Source organism: Salvelinus alpinus, chromosome 21 (assembly GCF_045679555.1).
Source record: "Salvelinus alpinus chromosome 21, SLU_Salpinus.1, whole genome shotgun sequence".
NCBI classification, from domain to species: domain Eukaryota; kingdom Metazoa; phylum Chordata; class Actinopteri; order Salmoniformes; family Salmonidae; genus Salvelinus; species Salvelinus alpinus.
In genome coordinates, this window is record NC_092106.1 from 5,434,310 (window position 1) to 5,452,181 (window position 17,872).

General features: G+C 48.6%; 1 protein-coding gene across 6 annotated transcripts in view; it reads right to left on the reverse strand.

Moving 5' to 3' along the window:
- Positions 1-1,721: 1,721 nt before the first annotated feature.
- kmt2a (lysine (K)-specific methyltransferase 2A) overlaps positions 1,722-17,872 on the reverse strand; it is a 51,224-nt gene continuing 35,073 nt past the window's right edge. For all 6 annotated transcript variants that reach the window (XM_071356628.1, XM_071356631.1, XM_071356627.1 and 3 more), the window contains 14 exons: positions 15,454-15,612; positions 15,033-15,150; positions 14,481-14,559; positions 14,227-14,387; positions 13,853-14,020; positions 9,129-13,743; positions 8,928-8,996; positions 8,663-8,841; positions 8,361-8,435; positions 8,017-8,191; positions 7,384-7,488; positions 7,070-7,153; positions 6,744-6,873; positions 1,722-6,407 (listed from right to left, as the gene is read on the reverse strand). In XM_071356628.1, the coding sequence (XP_071212729.1) occupies positions 6,132-6,407; positions 6,744-6,873; positions 7,070-7,153; positions 7,384-7,488; positions 8,017-8,191; positions 8,361-8,435; positions 8,663-8,841; positions 8,928-8,996; positions 9,129-13,743; positions 13,853-14,020; positions 14,227-14,387; positions 14,481-14,559; positions 15,033-15,150; positions 15,454-15,612 (6,393 nt within the window). In that variant the 3' untranslated portion in view covers positions 1,722-6,131. The remainder of the gene's footprint in view (positions 6,408-6,743; positions 6,874-7,069; positions 7,154-7,383; positions 7,489-8,016; positions 8,192-8,360; positions 8,436-8,662; positions 8,842-8,927; positions 8,997-9,128; positions 13,744-13,852; positions 14,021-14,226; positions 14,388-14,480; positions 14,560-15,032; positions 15,151-15,453; positions 15,613-17,872) is intronic.

Here is a 17,872-nt window from a genome sequence, read left to right on the forward strand (position 1 = left end):
TGCCTATTATTTCTATAACACAAACTGCTTCTCAGTTGACCAAATGTGGTTATCTGCTACTACACATTTGGAACTTGCATTACAATGGAAGTATTTATGACCTAGATTTGTATTCTGAATTGACAACTTAATTTTGGCTTTGTTATAGTTTGGGTTACCCTGCTGCCTTCAAAATAGGTTATGTGAACTGAGGAAATCAAGTTGAGTTAGCAAACTAGATAAACTTAATACGTCACACTTTATATCAGTGGGATATGCTTTTTACAATAGGGTACTATGGGGTTCATAAACATAGAAATTGAGAACTGAACAAGGAGTGACACAGATCTGGCCACGGTTTCCCAAAAGCATCTTAAGGCTAAATGCATCATTAGAACCGTTGTAGGAGCATTGTTCAATCTCCGAGCGGTTTCCAAAAACCATAGTTACTAAAAGTGCACTTAAACTCTCGATATTTACCGACTGCCTCGGTAACCCACGGCTAAGTGGGTTAGATGTGTTCTTTCCCTATCGTGTCACTTTATACACAGAAGATCTCCGCTAAACATAAACAGCTCTATTCTATCTGCCTCTCTGTGACCGATAACTTCAGAACGAAGTTGACTACAAATACAGTTGCCATTGTCTTTGCAACTGAACAAGCGAAGGTTAAAAATATGTTAAAAAGAAAATGGTCCTATAGGCACTGAGCACACAAAACATTATGAACACCTGTTCTTTCCATGACAGACTGACCAGGTGAATCTAGGTAAAAGCTACGATCCCTTATTGTCACTTGTAAAATCCACTTCAATCAGTGTAGATGAAGGGGAGATAGATTTTTAAGCCTTGAGAAATGGATTGTGTGCGCACCATTGAGGGTGAATGGCAAGACAAAATATTTAACTGCCTTTGAACGGGGTATGGCAGTAGGTGCCAGGTGCACCGGTTTGTGTCAAGAACTGCAACGCTGCTGGGATATTTCACGCTCAACAGTTTCCCGTGTGTATCAAGAACGTTCCATCACCCAAAGGACATCCAGCCAACTTGACACAACTGTGGGAAGCATTAGTCAACATGGGCCAGCATCCCTGTGGAACGATTGACAGTTTGTAATCTATACCCTGACAAATTGAGGCTTTTCTGACAGCAAAAAGGTGGTGGGGAAACTCAATGTTAGGAAGGTGTTAATGTTTTGCACAGTGCATTTCAAAGATAGAAATCAACTTCATGTTCAGTCAATTTAGTAATTTGTAGGGTACTCTGTCTATATTTTGCCAGAATTTTTTTCATCATGTGTAAAGTGCGCAATGTGCCAAATGAATGCGATTTAGTGCCTCAGAGTAAGCATTCGAATAAGCCGCCTCAATATTTGTAGTCATAAGGTGATCTCTCTAGGAGCCGATCCGTCATCAGTATTGTGAAATAATTACAACGTTAACGTTAAGATTTGAATGGAGAAATCTGATCAGAGAGCAGCACTGCCTTTCTTTCGATCCCATCAGTATCTACATGCGCCAAACGACACTTAGCGAACGCGCTTTCTGCGTGGTGTTTTGGAAAACGCGTGTTACGTCTTCGCCCGTTGTAGGAACAATGCACTGTTAAAAACATTTGTAAGCATACGTTGCATCGCTATCGGGAAACCTAGCCCAGCATGTTATCACTAACACATACCAATATGTGGACTATATTCTAGGTTGACAGAGAACAAGTTACAGAAACGGAGACGGAGCCTTAAGAAAGAGTAAACGAGACATGTTTATTATTTAAACTATCACTTAAATAAAAAAAGTGCATAGAAAATAAACATGATTAGAAACTTTTCTTTTTACAGTTATGTACAATTGTGTTTCCTAATTATACATTCAACCTTAAGTAGTTTGTGGTTTACTATTGTGGTTTAACTTTCCTTCATTTCTGTGACAGATGAGAGAACACTGATGTACAACTAATAGGGAAAAATATTATTATCATCATCATCATTATTCTCATGGAGTTCAGGAGGAAGTGTTAATAAGACAAAGGTATATTCAAGGCATAAGAAGAGCCGTTTAACCGTTTCCAAGTCCTACCGCCAACTCCCCTTGATGCCACGTCCCATCTCAGGCTGATACGTTCTATACACAAGGAACAATTATAAAATTACAAATACAGTTAAGTATTTTTCCCAACTTCTTTCAAGCAGGTTCCGGCAACTACCGTGACCTGTAAATTCATGGATGTTCCAATACACAAAATAAATAAATAAAAACGCATCATCATCATCACGTTCTATAAAACAATACATGATAAGTACAACCAAAGCTTCCAAAGAGAGAGGGGTGGTAAGGGAGACATGGAAGACTGTAAAATAACATTTTGGTGGGATTCGTTTTTTTCCCTGGTCTCCACAAACTCAACTCAATTATACCACCATCAAGTAAGCAGTCTAAAATCCCTGTTAAGAATTTACAAAGAATAAAAACATTCACGACGACAACCAAACACTAAAACAAAATGGCTGACTTCAAGAAGTTCACAACCACGTTATACATCTTATTACATAAATACTGTTTCTTTTCAGGAAGAAAAAAAAAAATGAAAGAAACTGCAATGCTCCTGCCAATGGAGCACACACAGGCACAGGGAAACTGGTATTGGACATCAATATACAGAAGATGATGTACGTTAGTTATTCTAAACTGATACTGTAACACAAAACCATTATAGAGTACATTGAACATAGCTATTAACCATTATAAACCTGCTGTTTGCTACTGTAACTAAGTTTGTCTGTTCATTCCGTATATTGTATAGATACTGAAGTACATGTTACTATTTCTGTTTCGGTATATGTTTTTATGTATATATAGCATAATTACAAGTGAAGGAAGGGGGCCACTGGTGTGGCATGGTATTATGAAGTCCAAGAAACAACGGAATCTATCTGCCATTTAAAAACACTTGACTAATGGGTTGTTGTTCACCAAGTACTGAAACATCACACTTTACTGCTATGGATCTGTAGAGGAGTCAGAGACGGAGCCTTTGGGATTAGTAAAAGGATTACCAAAGCTATCTTTGAAGTCTTCGTTTATTCCGTGTGCCCTTTTGACGTTAAACTAGAAAGCCGTCCCTCAATCTTTTCCCCCCTGAAATGAAACAAACTGTCCTGTGAGCTCATCTTCCCAGTCTTTTTGTGGGTTCTTTTTAACTCAAAAACAAATCGTGGTTGATACCAGAAATCACCACAATTCAGTTTTTGTATATACATTCATTAAAGACCTAGCAGCAGAATTCAGCATGACCCTGTGCCTCACCCTAAGGCTAGCCAGGATGGGAGGACAGCGAGAGCTGAACCAAAACGGTATCCCTGAATTAGCTGGCAAAACCCAGGCTGCAAGGTGGAGGAGTGTTCACTGTTGGCCTCCAGAGTGGTCCCTGCACTCTGAACGTCCCTAACACACTTGGGAGAAGGTCGAGCAGAAGTGCACTTTCCTGGGGGCCACAATTCCTAAGGGAGCTTACAAACAGTACCTGTGCTTGTGGTTTTTAAAAACATTAGGAACCCATTGTGTTTACAATGAGTAGAAAGTCATTTCCCATGTTAAGTCAGTGCCTGTCACCAGTGCAATGTGTTGGCAAAGTTATGGTTTCACTTCACAGCCTGGGCAGGGTAAGGGTTGGAGAGATTCTGCGACGGCCTTACAAGATATAAAGTCAACAGACTACGAGGAAAAACGGATGACAAACCAAAAACATAACAAAAAGGTCACTGGCCTGAAGTGGCTCGCTATAGGACAACTGGAGCCAGAGTTGCACAAAGCAGCAATTTGGTGAGCTTCGTTCGAGGAAATATATGCCTGTCATCAACCTATCCACTTTCTGTACCCAATGTCCCAATTCTCACCAAAACCGGGACTACTTCTGTCAATCTACTACTGTTACGTTTACAAGTCACAGAGTTCGCCAAACGAAGCGTGCTCAGTTACAACAAATGCAAAGCAAGACTCTTAACAGAGGTTGAATTGTGGCCAATGGTAACGGTTAGCCTCTTCTAACCTTTCCTAACGTCATCAGCTTCTACCGAGCTTCTAAAAAGCTTTCCATGTGTAGCCTGTCTCATGTAAACACCACGAAACAAACGCCGGACTTCACGAGGGAGTCGAGTAGAAACACGACAAAACATTGACAGTATAAACATGAAGGCAACACTTCCATTTGGGGAATCTTGGAGCGCTGATGTGGCTATGGGCGTTAAGCCGTGTTATGTCCTTACAGTTAGCCGATTTTGGAGCGCGTTTGATCCCAAAAGGGAGACGTTGAAATTTGTAGAGACATTTTGTTGAAAAAAGCTGAACGTGAACGAATTGCGCACGGTGAGACGGCCCAGGTCTGAATGGCGCCTCAGCGTGGTGTGTGGAATTAAGGCTGGAAAAAAGGAGATATCAGACAGCTATTCCAAAAGATGAACACTAACAGACTCCATCAAGGGCATATAATAATGCCATGCTGCTAACATGCAGTCAATGGAAATGTCCTTGATTGACAAATAGAGCTACTGGTGGACTGGGCTCAGCGGGGAGCGACAGCTTCAGTCTTTGGAATCCAAAAAGAAACATTCAGGCTACAAATAAAATTAAAACGGCAACAAAAAAACAACTTTGAAAAAAGGCAGCTCAATAAAAATGTAGAGACCAAGCATTAGTGTTTGTAAACCTCTATTTCCTACAAAAATGGCAATAAAATAAATACGATTTCTTAAAAATATAAATACTATTTATAACATTAAGTGCTATTCACTAGTGAGTGCTTTTTAGTCGTTTGTATAGAAAAATATATATATTATTTACATTCTCAAAGCAAGCATGATATTTTTCTGCCCATAACAAAAAAAGGACCAGAAGAGACAAGACTTCAAATGACCCGATTCAAAAATGAAATAAACAATTCCTTTGCAACAGTAATTCAGGAAATAGGCCATAATTTCAAACTTCAAATGGGCTTAAGGGGAAACCAGATTTAGGGGGATGACGTTTGGTTCTCATCGCTGTAATTCCGGACTCTGTTCTAACCAAATTTCTAATAAAAGACATAACGAGTGCATACCTGTGATACAAATAGATGGCTCAGTCTATCATTTTTCCTACACAAAACCAACAATAACATTTACTACAGCAAAAAAAACGAAATAAAAAGTTAGTCCCTCAACTGTCAGTCCACCAGAATCTCAGTCTAGCTTGCTAGTCACGGCCACGACAATGTAATGACCGCCACCCGACTACGTGTCTGACAATGACTCTGTACAAGTACAGTCGCGCTTAACAATAATATACAAATTTAAAATAAATAAATCTACAGGCTTCTTTCTTTCCCTCTGTCGTTTCGACCCCCTCTAGTGTTTCTCTTCCTAACACATCTTGCGACTTGTTGCTCTGGACAGGCATAAGAACTATTTACAGTGTCTTTGAATACACAGCGAAGCAGCCCAAGCAAAGCTTTATGTTATTGCGGCTACTCCGAAGGCTGCACAGGATGCACATTCCGACAGGCAGATGTGTATAAACAGATGAGGCCAAGAGAAAAGCGCCCTCTGATCAGTTCTAATACGTCCTCGTTCTATTTCTAAAATGCAGAGAAAATTCCCTTCCACAAATTGCACTTTGGTGTGTAAAATGGAACTCTTACAAGGTGGCAATTCATTTTTCATTTTTCTGTGTGCACATAATCAATGGATTCTATGCTCACACAGAATTGAGATATCATCTCTAGAAAAATAATGTGAGGTGATGTTAAAATTCAGAACAAAAAGGGCAATTTAAAATCTTTTTGAATCATTCAGAGACAGAAAACGTTGAAAATTGCTAATCTTACACAGTTACCATTTCCTTTGACTTCTCAGAGTCTGAAAAGTAAACAAAAACAACCAGAGGCACAATAATAATTTGTTCTCTTTCAAAAACAGAGCTCGTATCGAACTTAACCCGGTCTGTAACGCGCCTCTTTCTGCACAAGCCGTACAGCAAAAAGGGAGGGCAGTACTGGAAGCATCACTTTGCTCTCTAAGACCTGGCATTGCATGGATGGCGCCACGCTAGTCGAGGCGACTGCTTCGGCAGAGTGGGAGAAGGACCGCTAACGCCACTACCATCGCACGGCAGAGTGGGGGGCTAGTTGAGGAACTTGCGGCACTTCTTGGTTCCACAGTTGCATGGAAGCTTATTGCCCGGTTCCTCGATGGGGAATTTGTAGTCGTAGGTGAGCTCCTCGCCGCGGTAGATCTTGCGCGTGGCAAATATGACGATGTGCTTCTGCCCGTCCACGTTGATGACACGCGAGTAGCAATTGGGCTCGCACGAGTGGTTGATGAAGCGGGCGGCGTTTCCGTGCACGGTGGCGTCCACCACTTCGTAGTCGTCGATGCGGAACATGTAACAGCCAACGCCCTGCAGAGGGAGGGACAGGAGGAGAAGAGAGTGAGACGCCATTGGCTGAGGATTGCATTATCAAATTACTAAAAGATCCTGACTGGTTAATGCTGTTGACACATGAAAACCACATTCAGCAGGGCCCAACATTATAGAACATTCAGATAGAAATACCTTTATTATGCAGAACGTCTCTCTCTGACAAGTAGAATAAGGACTCACGGAAGTTCTTTTCATGACATTTCTATCTGCAACGTTCCACAACGTTTGCCTAACGAAAGTGACCCTTGTTCAGACTCAAAGCGAATGAGCACAGAGGACTGTGCCCCATTGACGCCCGGCTTCTCTTCTCACCTTGCCGTCGTAGTACTTCTCCCGTTTGTCGGTGAGGACAGAGCGGATGACGTTGCCCGAGTACTCGATCACCATCTCCCCCGCGTCGATGCTCCTCTTGCAGAACAGACCTCGGCCGTGTATGGCTGACCTGTGAGGGGAGGACACACAGGGGCTCAGTGACAACTGGTTCAACAAAGGGTTTCCCGCTTTTAAACCCCACTCTCTGGAACAAGGACGTAGCTACAGCAAAACTACGGTAGTAGTTCCTCTTCTCGTTAAAACCATTCCACTGAATTTGGATTTGTATCACGTAGAAAACGTCACGTAGCCAGCGTCTTCCTAACCTGAACACCCCCACCGCCTCCTTGGACGTTTTCTTCAGGTGTCGGAACCTCATGGGCATGGGGAGGTCCATGCTGGTGGCCCGGCTGAAAAACAACAGTAGCAGTGTGTTACGAGTTCCAATGAAGGAAGGATGGTCTACTACCACCGTGTGGCGCCAACAGGTGGATACAGGGACGTGAACAGAAAACCAAGACGACAGACTACAAGTCCATTGTAATGATGATACGGACAATGAAGAAAGAGTCCATCGTGATTTTCTGAAGTAAAAAATAAACTAAAAACAGGAATTGTGTAACAGGGCGGCGTGACTCACCGAGCAGACTTGAGCTGCACCTCCTCGTCCTCCTCGTGGGGGTTGTACTCGGGAGGCTGGCGGTGCTTGGAGGCCAGGAAGTTGAACATGTCAAACACAGACCTCCTGCGGCGAAGGCAGACACACAGGTCAGATGACGCAAGAAAACACAACTCAATGACGCAGACTCTCTTAACCCTAGGAAGGACCTCTCCCAAATAGTGACTTGAGATCTGTTAAGGAAGATGCAGTTATCCGCTCCAAAACATCCGTTAAGAGAGCCAGCGTACAAACGGCTCACTACATAATAATTGCTGAAGTAGAATGCATAGATCTGAATTTCTTCAACAATCAAAAGAAAACTAAGAGACCTGGGTCCAGCTACATAAAAAATACACTTTAGAAGTGCATCCTTCCTGAACTAATCAATGATTAGACATGATTCATCAGGTGAACGCAAGGTCTCCGCCACATGGTCTTCACCTGTCCAGTCATGACTCAGTGATGACTTTAAGGAAAGGATGACGGCAGGATGCACATGGACGCTGGTCCAGGCAGGAGAAGGGACCTCGTTATAATAATACATAGAAGAAAAGACAGTACATTTGTCTGGATACTAATCCTATGCCTTTAAGTGTTGGAAGAGGGCTGTACCTGTGGTGGAGCTCGGCGCGTGCCGAGCCGTGGGGGTTGATCGGGGGCTTGTCGGCCTCCTCGGGCTTGTGGAAGCGGAAGCGGTAGCTGCGACAGTGCCTGGAACCATACAGCTGCTCCAGCAGGAACACCACAGCATCGTGGAGGACCCCCAGCATCCGCAGACCGTTCACTCCTGAGAGGGAAAAAAAGAACGATTGAGAGAAAGAATGAGAGAGAGAGAACAAAGGAAGGAGTCGAGGGGTACAGAGGGGGGAAAAAAAGTTTGTGATGAGTGACCGTTTCATTCTTCAAAAGAAATGAACCGGCACAAACAAAATAAAATCTGATACGTGGTACTTTACCTTCAAAGGAGAGCTCTTTGAGTCTGGCGTTGGAGCGGGCCTCCTGGACTTTATCTGTCAGGGATTTCCAGGCCTCTGTGGGTCAGAGGGAGAAGACAAGACAGGTCAGCTTAGTATCTCATAACAGTGTTAGTATTAAAGTACACATTTAGTTCTTAATCTGTACGAGGATTTGGAAATAAGAGACCTTGACTGTTACACATTCACTTCAATAACTTTAGAGCTATTTTCTACCATTGAGCGTCATAACCATGCTGCATGGAAACACAGAGCAAGAGGATAAGGACCAGGACTTCGGATACCTTCGATACTCTCGCAGCGGATCTGGAAGCCATCGTCGCTGCAGATCTCAAAGATGAGTCCCTTCTTGGGCTTGCTGTCCACAGAAGAGTCCCTGCGGCAACCCTCCTGGTCAGGGGTGGCCACCAGTAGAGAGCCAGCGGTGGTCTCGCCTTTCTCCTCAGGGAACTCACTGGTTTTACTGGTTAGAGCAGGAGAAACATTACCCATTGGACATATTAATAGTATAGAAAAATGGAAATGGGTGACAAGCTTGCATTTACTTACCTTTTGCAGGTGCCCCTGTCTCTGGGCTTGCCTGTGTCCATGGACTCGGGAGAGACTGGCTCTCTAGAGCTGCAGTGGTAGAGGGAATTCAAATATGGATATGTAGCAGGTGGCAACCATAGTATCATAACACACGTTTAGTGAACTCAGTATAGTCCTAGTTGATTATTTCATGAGTTATCTTTTATGTGAGAATCTTACCCAGGAGTGGAAGGTGCCCGGTCTCCCTGCGTCTCCCGAGGAGGCTCTGTCTGCCAACCCTTGTGTTTCTTCCCGCTGGCCTTATCTGGACTCTGCCTCGTCCGCTTGGCTTTCTGCTTCCCTTTCCCAGAGCCCGTAAATGCCGTTGCTGCAGCACCACACTTCAGCTCTTGTTTCTGCTCTGATGAGGACCTGGATATAGGCATGGCGCTTGAGCTTTGAGAGCGGGAACTCTGGGAGAACACTCCAACCGGATGTCCCTTGCCGGAGTCTTGTGAGACCGGGCTGGGTGCCAGAGCCACAGGTTGTCCACTAGCATTTGGCGGGTGTTGCTGCCGCTGGAAAGCGCCGCTTTCCGGGTCCACCTGTTGGCTGACGGACATGCTGATGGTCTGATGGGAGGGAATCACGCAGATGCTGCTGGCGATGGAGGTCTGGGCAGGGCTGCACAGCTGAGACATCAGAGGTGCTCCAGACTGGAGGAGCATCTGTTGCTCCGGAAGGCCCAGGTTGTGCGGGGTGGCTTTGAAGAGGAGGCTGCTGATGGGTCCCGTGATTTCAGCGGAGCTGAGCACCGGGGTGCTGAGAGAGACAGAGCCTGGCGCAATGAGGCCTCCGGGCCCACTGGGCTGAGCCATGGACACCATGTTCAGCACTGCTGACTGGTTGGGGTTGAGCCCCGAGATAGTGCAGGGCAGCAGGTGGGTGGAAGAGTCGTGGCCCAGGATGCCAGGCTGCCCACTGGGAAGAGGCCTCCTCTGCTGGATGGGCTCAAAGTACATGACTCCCGATTTGGGTCTCTTGATAATGTTGGGGACATTGCGGTGAGAAGTGGTGGCGGTCGTGGTCAGGGTGCCCAGCTCGACCAGTCCGGACTGGGCTATCTGTGGCGAGGACAGGTTGATCAGAGTCATGTTGGGTCTCACCTCAGACGGGGCCAGGGTGGGCTGGCTCCTGGAGCGGGCTAGTTTCTTGGTCTTCCGCGGCTGGAGACGGGAAATGGGTCGCTTCTTGCCGTGTCCAGACGCGAGCACCGCCGAGGACGTGGAGATGGAGGCAGCGCTGGACACTATGGTCACGTTGGGGGCCAGGTCGTGCCTCCGTCCGGCCTCGGTCACCAGGATCTGGGGCTCGTGGGAGGGCACCCCGATCAGGAGGCCGGAGGGGGTGCTGGGAATGCCAGGCTGGAAGCCCGCCTGGGTGGTGCCGGTGAAAGTATGGATCTGAGGGTGATGGGACATGGTGCCCAACACTTTACCCCCAGCAGGAAAGATGGGCTGGGAGGTGGTTATCCCGGTGGTGAGCCCTGTGGTTAGAGTCATGGTATCCATCACTCCTGTTGCGCTGACCGATGGCCTGATCTGGATCTTCTGAGTGACACCATTGGGGAGAGTCTGTAGGACGTAGAGGGGCTGCAGATGCTGGTTGACCACTATGAGTTTTTCCGGGCCTGGTTTTAAATGAGAGGTGGTCTGGACGGCCATGCTGGCCACCTGGGAGGGTCCGGGGCTGACTGAAGATGCAGCAGTGATGTACTTCTGTCCCTGGAGAGGCAGGGTTGGGGAGCTGGGTAGGACTGGGGTCCCAGAGCTCCTGGTCAGATCCTGGTTATCTGCTTCGACCACCTGGCCCAGGGAGGGACTAGTGATATGCTCAAACTGCTCCGGGGTCATGTGGCCTTCTCTTACCTGAGATTCTCGGCTACCTCCACTTCCTTCCTGCTGGCTCTCAGGGGACACACCGGCCCCTCCTCTCTGCTGCTTGTCTTCGCCTCCTTTCTCTGCGATGGCATCGTCAGAGGCTGCCAGGGACAGTATGGTGCGTTCTGAGCCCTCTGAGATGAGGCCGCCATGGTTCTGGTTGTTGACCGTGGGGCTGCGAGTGGTCAGGACAGAGAGGTCAGAGGGCAGCTCCAGAGGCAGACCATATGGCTCTTCGACCGAGATGGACGTGCTCACCCCACTCTCCGCGGGCTCAGCACTGGCCAGCGGCCGAGGGAAGTCCTCGAAGAGGATGTCTTTGCGGCGGTTGACGCCCACCCCATAGCCCTCGTCAAGGGAGAGGAGCTCGGAGGAGGCCTCAGGCTGCTGCCCGAGGGCCTGCATGGAGGGCGTGTTGAGGACAAACTCCATGATGTCCGACGGCAGGATGTTGCCGCAGTCGTCACTGTTGTTGTTGTCCGAGTCTGACTTGAGCAGGTCAGTGCTAAGTGAGAGCTGGGCCTCCAGAGGGTCCTGTCTCTGGGACGACTTCACCCCACCCAGAGGGAGAGCGCTGTCCTTCTGGCTCTTCCTGCCTTCTCGGCTGTTGTTGCTACTGCTACCGCTGCTCCCACCCCCTCCGCTGCTGTTGTCCGCCTCCTTCCCAGAGTCGTGCTCCAGCTTCTCCATGTGCCTCTCTCTGCCCTTCCTCTTTCCTGTGCTCTTGTGGGAAGAGGACGCTGCGGTGGCCGTGGTGGTGGTGTTGGTGGTGCTCGCGCTGGCGTCACTCTCTGAGCTGTCATCAATGCCGTCCAGCTGGCCAATCTGCTGGTGGCTCAGGAGGCTCCGGGTGGGAACTCCATCCACAGCAGCAACGACCCTCTCCTCCTCCTCATCATCCTTCAGGAAGCGCTGCAGCTGAGAGCCCCTCCCCAGGCACTGGTCAATCCCCTCGATTGAGGGCATCACAGGGCCGGGGTTGATGATGGTGCGGGTGAAGTTGTAATAGTATGGATCCTTGTTGGAACACTGGCTGAATCCCCCTTCCTCTTCTTCTCCGCTGTCCCCTGAGGAGGAGTTACTCCTATCGTCTGCCCCGTCCACTTGGCCCTCGGCCGAGCGCCTACTACCCCCGGTCTTCCTCTTCCCGGGCCCGTCCCCACTGCTGCTGTAGAAAGGGATATCCTCCTCTCCATAGGAGCGCACCCCGTAGAAAGGAGTCAGGCCGAAGAACATGTTGGAGCGGGCCCTGGCGCTGCGCCTCGGGTAACGTCGCTTGGCCGAGCCCGAGCAGTCACTGTCGTCCTCGTGGCGTTTGTCCCCGTCGCCGCCTTCCTCCTCCAGCAAGGCCTGGTCATCCCTGTGGCTGGTCCCCTCGTCCTTGGTGCAGTGAGCCAGGAGGCGCTTCTCCTCGCGGTCCTCCGGGTGCAGTGGCGGGCTGGTCGACTCTGAGCTCTCCGAGCAGGCCGACGGGGAGAAGAGCACGGAGCAGGAAGACCTGCGGTGGGGGGGTCCCTCAAGGCCCACTGGACAGATGGAAGTGGTGGTGCAGGAGTCAGAGGAAGTGCTCACGGTGTTAGTCCCGTTCGGGTCGGTCTTCAGCGGTGTCAGGGACGCCTTGACTATAGCCCGCTTTTTGTCTCTAGCAGCCGCGACTTCGTTGGCTGTTACTCTTGCTTGAACCTGTGAAGCCCTCATGCTTCTCTCCGAGGCTAACCTGGGCTGCTTGATGGCCTCTAGGCTGGAGCTGTTCTTCTCAGGACTGGAGAATCTCTCCCTGCTCTTTGAAGATCGTCCTCTTCCCTGATTCTCCAGCTTTTCCACCTCCTGCTTGCCAATGGCTTTGGTGTTGTTGCTGAGGGTTGCAGCCTTGCTGTTGCAGTTCTGAGAGGTCGGGGTTGGAGAGTTAGTGGTTCCACCAGTGTCTTTAGAATTGTTGTTGTTGAGCGTGGGGTTCTTGTTGCTGTTCTGAGGGGTCTTCTCCCTCTCTTTAGATGCCTCTCGGCTGTCGATTGTTCGGACTTTGGAGTGCTTGTCTTTGGTGGTGGCGGCCGAGTGGCTGGAGGGAACAGCCGGGGTGGCTTGGGAGCTCCGTTTGATGAAATCATCCTCAGCCCCCGAAGACCACAGGGGCTTCATGGCGGCGGCAGGGGCTGGCCCCGACAGATAGTCCTGGGACTTCCTCCCAACGCTTTTGTGGAACAGGGGCTGGGGAGACCCCAATTTCCCAGAATCTTTAGAGGCTTGCGCCAAGGTCACACTTCCCTCCTTGGCCGGGTTGCTACTACTACCACCACCACCTCTGTCCTTGGACAGGGTCGTGGTGACACAGTGGCGGGAGAGGAGCGTGACGCCAGCCGACAGGTCTGGGACCTTCCCGCCCTGCTTCCCCTTCTCCGCCTGGGATTTGCTGTTGCTGGCCCTTTGGTGCCCTGTCAGGACACCTGTACCTGGTGGTGGGGAGGCCTGGCTCGCTCCTGCCATCCCTGAGGCCATTGGGGAAAGTTTGAGGTTCTCTCCCACCGCCTGCTTGCCAGGCGCACTTTCTTTCCCACCGTCTGTCTTCATCTCAGAGATGCTGTGGTGGTGTCTGTGTTGACTTCCAGGGCTGAGTGAGCTAGTCTCGCGGCTCTGCGTTCGGACTCCGCTGGCGGGCGGCTTCCCCGTATCCCTTAGACCCAGGTCTCTGGAGGCAGAGGAAGAGGAGAGCACAGGGGGTGGGGTGGAAGAAGAGACCAGGGCTAATTGGTTCATGGCGGCAGCCACCCCGGCCTGTGGAGGGGAGACTACCTTCTGTCTGGGCTGGGGGGAGAGGGAAGAGGTGCTGTGGCGCCGGGAGCCGATGCTCCTTAGGCCGGAACTCAGAAGGGGGTCCCCTACCGTCACAATCTCATGGGCCGACTGAAAGGATCCGCCTGCAAAACATGGACATAAACACATTTCACCATACTGCATGTCTCCACGTGTGAATGGGAGTTTACAATGACAGTTTGAGGTAAATGGGGGTAAAGAGTTGGAAGATACCTGGGGATGGAAGTGGTCTGGAGCCAGGGGAGCGCTGGCACGGGGGGTAGCTTGGGTGCCTGTTCCGTGTGTAAACTTTAGGAGGATTGGGGCTCGAGGGCAGCAGGGACAGGCGGTTGGAGGGCTTCAGAGAGTCAAAAGGGCCGGGCACCGGAGACAGGACTTTATCTGTCAACGAAAAGTTGAATGCAATCAATTCTTCAGAATGCTGCATTTTGGAGGAAGAGCTCGCAAGTAAGCATTTCACTGTACTGTTTACGCCTGCGATAAAATAAACGTATTGAACGCGTTTACACGCCGGCTACGAACTAGACCAAACGCAGTGCCGCAATGAATGATGTAGCGATGCAGCATTCTGGCTCACACACACACACCTAAGATGGGCGTAAAAGGGCTGTGGGAGATGGTGCGGTTCTCCTCTGGAAGAGGACTCTTTAGGTCCGGCTCCACCACGGTGGGACGACACACCAGGATCCTGCAGGTGTAGACACACCGCTTCCGGGCGTCTAGAGTGCTCCAGTACACCCTGGAACACCTGTGGTGACAGAAACCAGCAAATTGATCAGTCTTCTGTTGCACTGACCGCTTCACATTAAAAAAAGACAGCCGCGGCACTGTGTGTACTTACTGGTAGCCGATGGGGAAGAGTTTGCGCTCGCAATCCGAGAGCTCGGTCAGTATTCCAAGGCAATCGATGGTCATGGAGCCTGCGATGAAAAAATAAAAAAAATAAAAAGCTTGAACCCCCAATCCAAGAAGGCCATTCAGAAACATGTTTGTAGGGCCAGCTAGTGTCTCAAAACTCCGCGAACGCCCCTGGCCGTTTCACTACTTTGGGAAAGCCCTGAAATAGCACAGCTTATTCACCTAACTCAAGGACTTGATGATCAGTTGACCATTTGATAAAATCAGGCGTGCTGCATAGCTCTGGAATAGATCAAATATGATCAGATAACGGCTGGGGTTCCCAGGGAGAGGTTACAGACAGAGTATGCAGAGCCACACGTAGTGTGTATCCCAAACGGCACCCTATTCTCTATATAGTGCACTACTTTTGACCAGAGCCCTATGGGTCCTGGTCAAAAGTAATGCCTCAAATAGGAAATTGGGTGCTGTTTGGAACTAGTCCATAGAGGTCTCTATATATGGCTGTGGAGGGGGATAATATAAACACACACACCTATCATCATGTGGATGTTCTCCGGCTGAAGACCGGTCAGGAACTTCCTCCGCAGGCTGATCCCCTCCAGGTCCACCAGGATCCTCCGCGTGACCTCGAAGCCAGACTCGGACACCACCTGGGCAAGGAAGTCATGCATTTCAAACAAAGTACCCACAAGTGCGCCCTTCTCCTCACCATGACCTCAGTTTGACCCATGCTGCAGTATGATTCCGATAGATACGGGCTAATTGCATGCATGTTGTTTTTACCTTTTACCAGTAAGCCAGAGCTTTAAAAAAACAAAAAACAGACATTGAATCAACATTTTTATCTGTAAAGTTTTGGTATGTTCTAGATGTTTCATTTGTGTGTGATGCTGCAGGTGGGTAAGGGAGGTGGGCTGGAGAAGATAAGGAAGGAGTTCTGCTTTGCGTCTCACCTCTCCTTTGATGAGGTCCCGGTGGCGCTGGCAGTAGACCTTCTTGTCCTCCAGGAAGACACAGTGGCGCTGCCGGGCGCACATGAAGTGGTAGTTTCTGGTGCAGGAGGTCAAGCAGCATCCCACTGTGGCGCCGGGACGTTGGCAGTTCTCGCAGCGCTGCCGGGAGGAAAACAAACATCACAGGACACTGCCATTAGACATAGATAGATAAATCAGCAACACCGACTCAAGGTCATTTGAGTAAAAATAAATAAAATAAAAAATAAAAAAAGAAAGACACTTTTGTATATTTAGTATCAAGATCATGCATAATAGAAGACACAATGCAAATGATGCACAGAATCAAGTAATGGCAACATGCCTTTTCAAGTGAAACACACAGTACATGACCAAAAGTATGTGGACACCTGCTTGTCAAACCTCTCATTCCAAAATCATGGGCATTAATATGGATTTGGTCCCCCCTTCACTGCTATACCAGCCTCCACTCTTCTGGGAAGGTTTCCCACTAAATGTTGGAACATTGCTGCGGGGACTTGCTTCCATTTAGCCACAAGAGCAATAGTGAGGTCGGGCACTGATGTTGGGCGATTAGGCCTGGCTCGCAGCCGGCGTTCCAATTCATCCCAAAAAGTGCTTGATGTGGTTGAGTTCAGGGCTCTGTGCAGCCCTTCATGTTCTCCCAGACCGATCTCAACAAACCATTTCTGTATGGACCTCGCTTGGTGCACAGGGGCATTGTCATGTTGAAACAGGAAAAGGGCCTTCCCAAAAGTTGGAAGCACAGAATCGTCTACAATATCATTGTATGCTGTAGCGTTAAGATCTCCCTTCACCGGACCTAAGGGGCCTAACCATGAACCATTCCTCCACCAAACTTTACAGTTGGCACTATGCATTGGGAAGGTTGCGTTCTCCTGGCATCCGCCAAACCCAGATTTGTGCGTTGGACTGTCAGATGGTGAAGCACGATTCATCACTCCAGAGAACGCATTTCCACTGCTCCAACTGACGAACTGATGAAAGGTGGCATCCTATGACGGTGCCACGTTGAAAGTCACTGAGCTCTTCAGTAAGGCCATTCTACAGCCAATGTTTGTCTATGGAGATTGCATGGCTTAGCTTTCGATTTTACACACCTGTCAGCAACGCGTGGCTGAAACAGCCGAATCCACAAATTTTAAGGGGTGTACTAAATTAATATACACTATACATACAAAATAATCTCCATTTACTAAGAATAAACATTGCTTTCGCAAAGTATTCAGACCCCTTGACTTTCCCCCCCAAAAATGTACGATAAAGCGTTATTCTAAAGTATTGTATTTTTTAAAAAAAATCCCCCCCAATCTACACACAACACCCCCATTACGACAAAGAAAAAATAGGTTTAGAAATATCACATTTACAAAAGTATTAAGACCCTTACTCAGAACTTTGTTGAAGCACCTTTGGCAGCGATTCCAGCCTCGAGTCTTCTTGAGTATGACGCTACAAGCTTGGCACACCTGTATTTGGGGAGTTAGTACCATTCTAATCTGCAGATCATCTCAAGCTCTGTCAGGTTGGATGGGGCGCATTGAAGCACAGCTATTTTCAGGTCTCTCCAGAGATGTTTGACCGGGTTCAAGTCCAGGCTCCGGCTGGGCCACTCAAGGACATTCAGAGACATGTACCGAAGCTACTCCTGCGCTGTCTTGGCTGTGTACTTAGGGTCATTGTCCTGTTGGAAGGTGAACCTTTGCCCCAGTCTGAGGTCCTGAGCAGGTTTCATTAAACATTTAAATGTTTTATTTTATTTAACCTTTATTAAAAAAACTAGGCAAGTCAGTTAAGAACAAATTCTTATATACAATGACTGCCTACTCCATCCAAACCCGGACGACACTGGGCCATGTGCGCCGCCGCCCTATGGGACTCCCAATCACGGCCGGATGTGATACAGCCTGGATTCGAACCAGGTACTATAGTGATGCCTCTTGCACAGAGTTACAGTTTTTTAGACCGCTGCGCTACTCGGGAGCCCAAAATCCTTCATCAAGGATCTCTACATTTCGCTGTGATCCTGACTAGTCTCCCAGTCCATGCTGCTGAAAAACATCCCCACAGCACGATACTGCCACCACCATGCGTAACCCTTAGGGATGGTGCCAGGTTTCCTCCAGACGTGACGCTTGGCATTCAGGCCAAAGAGCTCAATCTTGGTTTCATCAGACCAGAGAATCTTGTTTCTCATGGTCTGAGATTCCTTTAGGTGCACTTTGGCAAACTCCAAGTGGGCTGTCATGTGCCTTTTACTGAGGAGTGGCTTCCGTCTGGCCACTCTACCATAAAGGCCTGGTTGGTGGAGTGCTACATAGATGGGAGAACCTTCCAGAAGGACAACCATCTCCACAGAGGAACTCTGTCAGAGTGA